At 40.2% G+C, this 12,024-nt stretch overlaps 2 protein-coding genes across 3 annotated transcripts; one reads left to right on the forward strand and one right to left on the reverse strand.

Moving 5' to 3' along the window:
* Positions 1–860: 860 nt before the first annotated feature.
* LOC112286538 (heat shock protein 90-2) lies at positions 861–3,882 on the reverse strand. The gene is made up of 2 exons (XM_024528486.3): positions 3,440–3,882; positions 861–3,103 (listed from the first exon to the last, which is right to left on the reverse strand). Exons 1-2 carry the CDS (start codon positions 3,581–3,583, stop codon positions 1,124–1,126), a joined length of 2,124 nt encoding a protein of 707 aa, XP_024384254.1. The 5' UTR covers positions 3,584–3,882; the 3' UTR covers positions 861–1,123.
* Positions 3,883–6,604: 2,722 nt separating this feature from the next.
* Positions 6,605–11,338, forward strand: LOC112286401 (uncharacterized). Of its 2 annotated transcripts, none has more exons than XM_024528262.3 (13): positions 6,605–6,739; positions 6,858–7,002; positions 7,492–7,631; positions 7,833–7,904; positions 8,062–8,134; positions 8,314–8,444; positions 9,005–9,115; positions 9,336–9,459; positions 9,640–9,707; positions 9,971–10,014; positions 10,340–10,403; positions 10,685–10,747; positions 10,960–11,338. In XM_024528262.3, the coding sequence occupies exons 1-13, from the start codon at positions 6,710–6,712 to the stop codon at positions 11,236–11,238; spliced, it is 1,344 nt and encodes a 447-aa protein (XP_024384030.1). In that variant the 5' UTR covers positions 6,605–6,709; the 3' UTR covers positions 11,239–11,338. The 2 variants fall into 2 exon arrangements, with proteins under 2 accessions (XP_024384030.1, XP_024384031.1); XM_024528263.3 differs by having other exon boundaries at positions 7,510–7,631.
* Positions 11,339–12,024: the final 686 nt, after the last annotated feature.

A 12,024-nucleotide genomic window follows, 5' to 3' on the forward strand; every position in this document is an offset into this window, starting at 1 on the left:
GCATGTAATGTTTCACTGTTGTAAACTACCTAGGTTCTACAGAAACCAAAATATCACTTAGAGCTTATGTATTCAAGATTGCAACATGATTTATGTTCAAAATTCAGCAGTTCAAGACTGTATTCAGGACCAATTTCCTGGTCTAGTAAAAATTAGCCTATTGTTTCTAATAGCACATTCAAAGCAAAGTAAAAGGCTCTATATAAGATTTTATAAAACACCTCCTTGATGAACTTGGTATTGCCTAAAGTCACTTGCAAATATTGAGCACAATGATTCTACAAAGAACCTTTAAGATGCTTTTGTGCCATCTGCTCTAGATATTCATCTCCATTGTGGTAATCAGAACCTACTCTAAATATTCATCTTCTACGTTAAGATCACAAATCTATTCAGCTTGAACAAAATCCAAAATTTCACGCACAGAAAGCATGTTGAAGACAAATATGATTTTATTAGGGGGACAATTCTTGCTGGATAGATTACATCGTGTCAGGGGAGATTGGCAATCATGTTATGTTTACTCAACCTCTCCCTAGTGCAAAGTTTGAAGCTCATTGAGATTATTTGGGCTTCACTTCCCAATCTAGCCCGTTGCAGAATTAAAGCTGTTAATCTTGCTCATACCGTTTTCAGAATTCTCCAAGTTAAGAATAAAACATCTTCCAAGGAAGTGTGTGAATTTTCATGATAAAAGTCAAGATTTAACTATAAAACCATGAATACGTTTTATGCAACGTTTAGATACTATTCCTATCCAAGTTTCATCAAGATGAATGGACTACGACTTGTATAAATTAATTGACAATGAAAAACAAAATTAATAGTCCAAACAAATCAAAGATCTGTTATACGAAAGCTTCAGGTGGAAGTTCAATGCAGCCTAAAAGTCTGCAAATGTCATTAGATGTGTTGGATCACATAAAGAGATGAATAAAACTATTGTTTACAAATTCAATCTTCATCAGATCAAACCGGTGCATGAAAAGAAACACCGACGTACTTGATCCAGGCATTTGTTCCGTACATGTAACGGAATTTCAAAAAATATTCTAACGTCTACGTTCTAAGAGGATCGCCAAAAATTCTGTCACATAATCATGTCACCTCAACTGGAGTGGGTTTAGTCTACTTCCTCCATCTTGGAGCCCTCCTCCTCGGCATCAGCCTCCAGTGGTGGCATGTCTGCATCGGCTTCCGTGACATCGTCGTCGATGCTCAGTCCCAACTTCAGCATCCTATGGATTCTGTTCCCGAACGTGTTCGGCTCCTCCAAGCTGAACCCTGATGTCAACATCGCCGTCTCGAACAGCAACAGCACCAAGTCCTTCACGCTCTTGTCGTTCTTGTCCACCTCCGCTCTCTTCCTCAACTCCTCCATGATCTGGTTGTCAGGGTTGATCTCCATCGTCTTCTTCGACGACATGTAGCTCGACATGCTGCTGTCGCGCAGCGCCTGCGCCTTCATGATCCTCTCCATGTTCGCCGACCATCCGTACTCGCCCGTCACCAGCACGCACGGCGAGTCCACGATCCTGTCCGACACCACCACCTTCTCCACCTTGTCCCCCAATATGTCCTTCACCGCCTTGCACAGCGGCTCGAACCGCGCCTTCGTCTCCTCCTTCTTCTTCTTCTCCTCCTCCGTCTCTTCCAACACCAACCCCTCCTTTGTCGCCGACACCAGCTTCTTCCCGTCGTACTCCTTCAGTTGTCCCACCGCATACTCGTCGATCGCGTCCACCATGTACAGCACCTCGTACCCCCTCCTCTTCAGCTTCTCCAAAAACGGTGAGTTCTCCACCGCCTTCTTGCTCTCTCCCGTGATGTAGTAGATGTCCTTCTGCCCCTCCTTCATCCGCGTCACGTAGTCCTTCAGGCTCGTCATCTCCTCCCCGCTCTTCGTCGAGTGGTACCTCAACAGGTCCGCCAGCTTCGACCTGTTCTGGCTGTCCTCGTGGATCCCCAGCTTCAAGTTCTTCGCGAACGCCTCGTAAAACTTCTGGTAGTCCTCCTTGTTCTCCGCCACCTCCGCGAACATCTCCATGCACTTCTTCACCAAATTCTTCCGGATCACCTTCAGAATCTTGCTCTGCTGCAACGTCTCCCGAGATATGTTCAGCGGCAGATCCTCCGAGTCCACCACTCCCTTCACGAACCCCAGGTACTCCGGTATCAGCTCCTCGCAGTTGTCCATGATGAACACCCTCCGCACGTACAGCTTGATGTTGTTCTGCTTCTTCCGCGAATCGAACAGGTCGAACGGCGCCCTCTTCGGCACGAACAGCACCGACTTGAACTCCAACTGCCCCTCCACCGAAAAGTGCTTCACCGCCAGGTGCTCCTCCCAGTCGTTCGACAAACTCTTGTAGAACGCCGCGTACTCCTCCTTCGTCACGTCCTCCGGCTTCCGCATCCAGATCGGCTTCTGCTTGTTCATCAGCGCCCACTCGTGCGACACCTCCTTCACCTTCTTCTTCTTCTTCTCCTTCTCCTTCTCCTTCTCCTCGTCCACCTCCTCGATCTTCCCCTCCTCTTCCTCCTTCTTCTCCTCGTCCTCCTCGTCGTCCGACACCTCCTTCTCCGTCGTCTTCTCCGACCACAGCGAGATCGGGTAGCTGATAAACTCCGAGTGCTTCTTTACCAGGTCCTTCAGCCTCCTCTCTTCCAGGTACTCCAGCTGGTCCTCCTTCAGGTACAGCTTGATGTGCGTTCCACGTCCCAGCTGCTCCCCGCTCGTGTCACGAGTGATCGTGAACGACCCCCCGGCCTGTGACTCCCAGATGTACTGCTCATCATCGTTGTGTTTCGATGTCACCACCACCTTCTCCGCAACCAGGTATGCAGAGTAGAAACCCACACCGAACTGCCCTATCATGCTAACGTCGGCACCGGCGGTCAGGGCTTCCATGAACTCCTTGGTCCCCGACCGCGCAATGGTTCCCAGGTTGTTAACCATGTCAGCCTTCGTCATACCGATACCACTGTCGATGATGCTAAGGGTGTTGTTGGCCTTGTCGGGAACAATATGAATGAACAGCTCGGGCTGCCCATCCATCTTGCTCTTGTCGGTTAGGGACTCAAACCTAATCTTGTCCAAGGCCTGCCAGGGCTCAAGCGTAAAGTAACAAATGAGAACCAACTCCAGTCATACAAGCATAAATTACTGTTTCGCTGTTGACAATCAATTTTGTGGCACGTCCGAAAGACAGGTTTGTATGCCCCAAGTGCCATTTCGCGGTTGCAGCAGTTTGACACTAAACAGGGAGCAGGTGTAGAAAGAATGTCTGTATCGAGCATTGGTGTGAGGTTTAACCATCAGATCAATAAACAAAAAATTAGTTAGCGGGCATCGCTAATGTCATCGCATAGAAACCAACTCTAAAGCATATCTGAGGCACAGAACCTACAACAAAAAGTTCCAAGCAAAAACACCTACATCAGAAGAGTTGCTGATGAGTTCTCTCAAGAATATCTCCTTGTTACTGTAGAAAGTGTTGATAATCAAACTCAACAACTGATTGATCTCCGCCTGGAAAGCGAAGGTTTCGATCTCGGGAGAAGCCAAGTTGACGTCTGCCATTTCGTCCTCTGCTCTGAAGGAATCGACTTTGGCAACCACGGATACTCGAAAAAACTGGACTTAACCGCCTCCACAGAAACACGACCGATTCACAGTAACCTCTCGATTAAACCTAATACCGAAGCTGCTAATAGCACTCACATGGACCCGCACTCTGGATCAGTAACGGATTGTTGAATTTCCAGTGCGCTAATTGCGACTCACAGTTTCAACGAGTATCGATGAAGGATGCGCAATATGATACCAGAACGAAGGCCACTGAGGAAGGATCCAGAGCCTCGGAGAAGCGATTCAAGGGGGAAACCGTTGAATGGAAGCTTCTCGAGAGTCTGAATTGTTCTGACACTGCTTTCAGAGCCGTCCAGCGGCGGGCTTGGGTACCCCATGGCCTTGCTGGGGTGGCCCATGGCCGTTGGAGCTACAGTTGGAAGTTGGCACTTGAATGCTACATGTTGGAAGAATCGCGAACCTGGTCCTGTTCACACCGGCACTGCAAGGTTGAATCTATATGGACACCTCCATGTGCCACACATAAAAATAAATGATCTTCAAATAAAATTGTGTCCAAAGATATTTGTATTATGTTTGTTACTTAAATTTGAGTATGAATCAAATCAATCCTAATTTTTTTAAACTCGTTTCTTTCTTTCTTTCTTTTTTTTTTTTTTTTTTTTTTGGTGTTTAAAAAGCTATTAGTAGCTATTGTCACCAAAATCTACCATCCACCTCTTGTCAAAACATTTTTTGCAACTATCACCACAACCCACCACCTTATTCATATTTTTTATGTTTATTTTTATTATCAATTCCAGTCAAGATAAATTCTGATACTTTTTGTATGTTTTTTAATATTTTTTAAGAAAAAAGTAAAATTATTTATAATAAAAATAATTTAAAAAATAATAAGAATAAGGTTGTGGTACCAATAACAAAAACTGTAGTGGTAGTAGCAATACCTTTATTTCTGGATTTTTTATTTTATTGTATGTTTATGGGTGTCAATAAAGTTGATTTTTATACATTAAAATTCAAGTAAAAAATATAGTATAATTTTTTTCAAATACAATTTGAAATAATGATTGTTCATTATGTTTGTTCATTAAATTTATGTGTGGCAAAGAGGGATGTCCACATAGCAGTTCCCTTTTTTAATGTCTCTTGATTTGTATATAAATACATTGTGAATACAATAATAATAATAATAATAATAAACTATTCCTGGCTTTATATTAGAAACAACTAATTGATTTGATGCAAATTTGCATTTTTGATAATATGAATGTGTTTAGAGACAGTCACCTGATTCTTTAACAAAATTATAATGCAAAATATAATAAAATCAAGAATTAAAGTTTATCTATTTTTCTAACTAGTCAAAATACAAACAATTTCATATTTCTTTGAGTTCTTGTGAATATATGTATCATAATAAACAAATAAAGTTTTTTGAAAAAATAGTTTTGTTTTTGATAGACATCAAAATTAATGAATAAAAAATAAAAAAATATTGATACAAAGTTTATAATATATTTTATCATTTAAGATTTTTTTGTTAATGCATTCTTTAAAATACTAAAAATACAAATAATCCAAAATGTACAAGTTGAGAAGATAATAAGAATCATTGTTTTTGTACATAAGAATTTAAAAGAGAAAAAATAAAATGTTATATCTTGTTTTAATATTTTAGAAAATATTATATTATACCTCTATGAACATACAAAAAGAATCACAAGTGATAAAACAAGAAAGTTAACAATGGTAACAATGATCTTTGCTTTAGCCTTGTATGCATTATTTATGGCATTCACATGGTGTTTTAATTCTAATTTTAATTTTTAAAACATAAATAAATATATACTTGTTTACATATTTTAATAGAAACAAAATCATTGGGTGATAGATTAATTAATGTTGTTATTTAAAATGATTTACCATAAAATAAATAATTAAATTATAATAAATTAAAAACTTATCATTAAACTATTGAAAGTAAAAAAAATCAGTTTTTATTTTTATTCTATTATCTTTTAATAATTCTAATAATAGATTTATTAAATATTAACTTAATTTTAAAGATATTAAAAGCTTCTATGAAGTGGCATGTATAAATAAAAAATTATAGATTATATCAACATAAATAAATATGCTACCTTTTAAATATATTAGAAAAAATCCTTGCCATTGGGCATTGCAATCTCTGACACATCCATCCATTCCCTTGTTCATCTATATTCCCTTATTCTTCTACAAGTTTCTTCATGGCCAATCAAAAGACTTCTTTGTCTCTTTGTATTATATCCAAGTTGCCTTATATTATACTTGTGGAAACTCGTGCTATTGGCCACAAAAAGAATTTACTAAAAATTATGATTGGGAGCTTCCAAGCTCTATGCCTAGTAATCTCACATTGCTACTCTCAGTATTGAGCAACATCATGGTTTTTGTCTCTTTTAGTTTATTCCATTGATTTATTCCTTTTGAGTTGTTATAAATATATATATATATATATAACATAATATTTGAAAATGTAAATTTTGCAAAATGTGATATTTTTTCTTCTTCTTTATATTCTTAAATTTACCCTAATACAACCAAAAATCAATTCAAAACATTGCAGGCTCATGTATATAATTACAATAAATCCACAAAAGATCATCAATATGTAGAGAACCAATTTACTTACCTTTATTCTTAAAATAATTTGATATGGTACATATAATATAATTATATAATATAATTATATAATATAATTATATAATATAATTATATAATAATAATAATAATAATAATTGAAATCCAACATTGTTTAAGCACTGTTTCAAAAGTTTTCAACACCCCCGGAATCGGAAAGAACCGTAAGAATCCGTTTACCCGCCCATAACTGATGCTACGGATCTAGCTTGGCTGGATATACCCGTGCCCCGGCTGAGACCGTATCATCACTGTTACTAGGAGTGTAGCCTGGATAAGTCCCTGCCACCCCTACGGAGTATATACCCTAGTTGAGAACCGCCTTCAAGAATGGAAATCCATCACTGAGGATTTCGGTTCGTCGTCACAGGAGGTTCATCGCAACACTAGTCACAAATTGGAAGCATTCCAATGCAACGTTGAGGATTGTTGATGCATCGAAGCTATTGTCAATTCGCTATGGTAATTAGCCTGCTCCTACTCGCTTCCATCTTTTCCGAAATTGGCATTCCATTCCTGTGCATTGTAAGGAACCGGTTCTGTGAGATTGGATGGTTTGACGGAGCGTTTGGGGTTGCAGAGGCGAGCTGTGCAACGCGGTTCTGTGCGCCGAATCCTCGTGGCATTGAGGGATGGCGTGCGTGGTGATGAGTGCGTTAGGGCTGCCGATCGGGCTGATGGGCTGTGGTCAGGGAAGTCCAAAAGGACCTTCGCATCGCATGGATGTAAGTCTCCGTTACAGCGCGTGCAGAATGTAGGCGTGGGCTCAGTTTTTTTGACGGATGTTTTGTGGATATTCTGGGAGGTTTTTAGGTTATTGCCATAGAAATTCGAATTGGAAGCTTTTAGGTTAGTGGCAAACAGGTTGAGCCCATCGTGCCGATTTTGGCGAATTTCATGTGCAGTGGAATTCACATGGTGCATTTAAAGAGCCTCATTAACTAGCTTCTAGGATATGCGACGTTGGCATTAGTAGATGAACAGGGAATAAATATGGCATTTTTAAGGATGTATGGATTTTGATAGATATTCGCCACTCGTGTCCTAGACGATTATGGCGAAGTTATTCAGAATTGAGCGCGGAACCGTCGGGTGGGGCTTTTTGACTGCATACTTTGATTCCTCCTCTGCATTTCAAGTTAATCTGTGATGAAAGTATTGACCTTTTGCTATTCCAAAGAGGGTTTAGCATGCATTAAACGATTACTTCTCAGGTGAATGGATACCTGCAGGGATCAAGCCATGTTATGTTAAAGGGGATAGACACTGCTTTACAACAAGTACTGATTTCAGAAGCAAGGAAGCAGATTCATCTATTAAGCGTGTGCCCGTGAAAGTTGGAGCCGAGTTAAGGGTGTGTAACAATCCCGCTCTTGTAAAGCAGTAAGAATTAAGCGACAAATTATGGTGCTCTGTTCCACATAGTAAGTCACAGTTAGCTTGACCTAGATGTTTTGGGCTTACAGTTCTTTGTACAAAATTGTTGCAATTATGCTGTGAACACTACCTTTTCGGCGTTCTTTTGAAGTAACTGCTAATCTGGAATGTGATTCAGATATGTGTCGCTGATATAAATGTAGATGTAGATGTGGCGACGGGAGACAGTCTGGAAGAAATTGTACTAGAGGTGAGTTCATTGGTTACGGAGTCGTGATTAGTGATTCTCGAGCTACTCAGCAAGTCAGGGCATTTACAGAGATAGATTCTTTGTACATGGTATTTTCAAAATTGTGGGGTGCTCTACTTGTGACAAAGTTAAGCTGTTTTTCCTTGTCATTTTACAGGCACTTTGGAAAGATGGACGCAGTGCTGATCACTGGTCTGATTTTCAACTGATAGAGTCTTCAGATTGCGTCAGTAAGTGTAATAAATTCACAACTCCAACTCTCATGGGAGTACATCCATTTACACAATTATATGTCTCTGTAGATGCTGGTATGCACTCTGGTCGCTTAGTTCCATTTACACATTTATATGTCTCTGTAGATGTTGGTATGCACTCTGGTCGCTTAGTTCCATTTTGATGGTGTGAACAGAGTTGCAAAACGTTAGAGGCACTCGAGGACATGGAGATCCAGTACCAGAGGGTATCAGGGCAGCCATGCCTGCACGCTGGTGCGGCTTATTTGTGCAGGCTAAGCAGAATCCAGTTCGTATTCAAAGTTTGGTGAGGACCCCCCTAAGCATATATGAGCCTCCCAGAAGAGTATCACTGTGCTGAGAGGCACCTCAGCGCTCAATTCTACATGAAAGTTTAGATTGTGCTTGCTCCCTTCAAATCGAGAGCTTCACCCTTATTTTAGATATCCATTTTTTATGTTGCAAACCTGAACTTGGAACATGACGCTTAATCGTCATAGTCGTGCCAAACTGCATGAATAGGCTCTTCTTTTCTTTGCAACCCTTCGCCGTAATTACTCCAAGCAAATACTGTCCAACTAGGGTTAAGTCTCTACCCTACACACCGTAGGATATATCATGCAGCACTGGTTGTCACGATCATTGGGCAGAGAATTGCAGCCCAAAAAGCATTGGTTGAATTGTATACCAAAAAAATTAGTGAATTGTGTCGTTCTCAACTGTAACATTGCCCTTCAAGTTTTTGCAGTCCTGAACACCATTAGGGGTGTTGTCTCAGGATCAATGTGATCAACATTTTGCACATGCTTTTTTTATGTGTTAAATTATACTCTTTGAATGAGGAACACGTGTGTGGGGTTATTTCAGAGGGAAGGAAACTTGAATGTTGAGACCTCTGGTGGCGACGTTACACTTGGTGATATGCGGGGAGGAAAGGCCAAAATTTTGACCAATGGCGGTTGTTTCACAGCTGACTTGGTACATTCCCCATGCTTTGTTCCTCTTAAAACTTGTCACTTGGCCTCGCAAATGTATTTGTGTATTTTGAATTGTAACTAGTCTACTAATTTTGAGAAATGAACTTATGCTTTCGTGGAGAAGTAGCTATCTTCTGCAATCTTCTGCTCTTAGTGCTAATGTTTGGAATGGGACGAAAGCATACGTATTCATGTTTTCATTCGTCCCCATCCTGTGTCAGGTTTCTGCGGATTCAGTGGTAAAGACAGCGGGAGGTGATGTTTCTATTAAACGACTGGTGGGCACAACCATTGATGTCGATACTAATGGAGGCGACATGTACATTGGATCTCTTTATGGCAACGGTAAGCACCTCTTAGTGCTAGAAACTTATCGATCATTTACTGTATTCTAATATCTTTTCCACCTGAAAGTCGGTGAACATACTTGACATATCTGTTAATGATAATGAATTCTACATTTCTTTAATCTATTTCTCAACTTGGGATCTGACTTTCGATGTTGCATGTAATTTGTTATCACAGATGTGGTGATGAAATTAAGCGGTGGCTCATTTGAAGCGAAGCATATCCAGGCACAAGATAGTGCTTTGGTAAGTTAGCTTTCATCAATTCCGACCCTGGACAGCTTAACAAGTGAAAACAAAATCTGGATTGTTTGCTTTCTCTGAGATAGAATTTCAGCTGTTTTTTAATTGGATGAAATCTATGCTTCTAGGAAATGTTCTGAGCACTACAATGAGGTCCAGTCTTTCTTTTTATTCATATTTAGAAAACGCCTTGCTTCTAGGTATTTATAGTCTATTCGCTTTTGGTCAAAAAGTGTTGACGAAGTGCTTTTGTCTTGGTTAATCAGATATCAACGAAAGGCGGATCAGTCCAGATAACTGGAATTGATGGGTACGCTAACTCTTCATATACTTTGTAGGATATCTTATTCGGTCTCTACTTTTTATTCCTGTTGACTAGGTATGTTATTTTTGGTATATTGCAACAGACCTCAAATTTTTATAGCGGTAGAGGAAACAGCCGTCCATGCGCAATGTTGGGTTTACCAAGTAGTATATAAGCTGCGCAGCATGAGAACTTTGACATTTCCTAATTTCCTCATATCAATAACCTAGCTCTTCAAAGCTCGATCATGTTTCTGAACTTTGCAGCTCAATGTTGCGAAGATTGCTTACATCCCTGTTTTGAAAGTAATAATTCAGTTGTTCCACTCCAGTAAGGCAAGCATTGTAACACGTGGAGGTGATGTATCATTGCAACTACACGAGCATGCTCGAGAGGCAAGTGTTCTTTAATGTCTGAGTAGAAGTCGGATTGTGCAAGACCACTTTCTGTAGCTCGCAAGTAATAAAATGCCATTTGTTGTCATCCAGTTTGGGAAGTAACTGACTAACAGAATGTCTTGTAGCTTGTTTGTTATCCTAAGAACTCACGGATCTACAGATCAAGTTTTATACTATTTAATTCTTGAGAATTTATAAAACCATATAATCTATCTCTGTTCCTCGCGGGGTGTTCGGTTTACTGACAGTGATGTTTCAATGCGTGTAATGATGTTCAGATCAATATAGACGCAAGTGAGGGGAATGTGACGTTGTACTTTTCCAACAATCTTTCTGCCCAGGTTTGGGCCTCCCTGCACAATCTATCTTCTAGAACATCCTTATCTTGCTGCTTATGCCTTCTTGCAAGTATCAGCCAGTGCCCCATTCAGCTCTGAAGAAGAGTGCACGTGGCTATTCAACAGACTTACAGTAGAACAGAGAAGTGATCTCTGAGCAGCTTGCTCGTGGCTGGTCTTTATGGTGGAGTTGATGAGGCGACTATTGTTTGCAGGTGGAGTACAATGGAGGAAAAAATATTCACCAGACTTCGCAATTACTGGTTGCTACACCTTTGCCAGCCCAATATGTCTTTGTAGGTCAAGAATCTGGCAATTGGATGCATGGAGATGACAGTCGTGCCAACAGAGCAGAAGAGGCATCCCAAGCTAGCGCAGAAGTTCCTCAATTGTGTAAAATAAAGATAATTTCTTCAGGGTCTTTGCACGTCAAAATGCGAAGCTGGATTGATGTGGCTATGGCCAGTAGCGTACCCAACTTTGTCAAGTGGTAGTCTTGGAGGATGATACGCCTCTTTTCATAAGAATTTGCCTCAACTGTAGTCCTCTCCTTGTTATGACTCTATACATTCTCAAATTATTGTATTTGTGTGATATGCATCTGTCTTTGTGTTGTGAACTTTCTCAGGTAATGAAATGATCTGAACTGACTGACATCCTTGCTGTATCAAAGCCCTTAGTGGAATGATTGTAAATGCTTTGGATTTGGATGATAACTGCCTGATCAGGCGATGGGAAACCCCCAACAAAGAAATTCTCATTAATATACCAATTCTTCCATGTTTGTCATGATCTATATTTAGAAACGCATAAAAAACCCGAACTAGTCACTGTTTGGAATCACCGCTCTTCACCCACGGAATCAATTTGCCCAAAATGCAAAATGACCACTTCTTGGTTCGATCTGAGCCTCAGCTGAGTTAAAAGCTGAAGAGCTTGTTGGCAGCACAATCCATGAATCCCTCTCTACTCATGCTTGACAATTCTTTAAAATTTCTTTCCTTAAAAGCCTTGGAAAACGTAGCCGAATTACACTCAACACTCCTAGCTTTTTCTTCATGTACAATATTCTCTTAACTCGAAAAACTAAAGCGAATGGAACCCTGAACTTAGAATTCTCGGTCTAGAAACGATGAGATTATGATCGATTGGGGTTCAAGTGTCGATGCTCCAAGTCATTGTTACTTTGACTGTATGTTCTGATGCACTTGTGGGTGAGGTCAAACATTGTGTTGCAACGACATTGACCCTAAATCTGTGCAACAAGCCTCAAAAACTTG

Source organism: Physcomitrium patens, chromosome 9 (genome assembly GCF_059467195.1).
Source record: "Physcomitrium patens ecotype Gransden chromosome 9, ASM5946719v1, whole genome shotgun sequence".
NCBI lineage: Eukaryota > Viridiplantae > Streptophyta > Bryopsida > Funariales > Funariaceae > Physcomitrium > Physcomitrium patens.

Coding starts and splice junctions, on each gene's coding strand:
- LOC112286538 (XM_024528486.3), bottom strand. CDS start 3,583: ATGGCAGACGTCAACTTGGCTTCTCCCGAGATCGAAACCTTCGCTTTC. Junction 3,104..3,439: donor TCATCAGCAACTCTTCTGAT/GTAGGTGTTTTT, acceptor GAGCCCTGGCAG/GCCTTGGACAAGATTAGGTT.
- LOC112286401 (XM_024528262.3), top strand. CDS start 6,710: ATGCATCGAAGCTATTGTCAATTCGCTATG. Junction 7,003..7,491: donor GACCTTCGCATCGCATGGAT/GTAAGTCTCCGT, acceptor ATTACTTCTCAG/GTGAATGGATACCTGCAGGG. Junction 8,445..9,004: donor CAGTTCGTATTCAAAGTTTG/GTGAGGACCCCC, acceptor GGGTTATTTCAG/AGGGAAGGAAACTTGAATGT.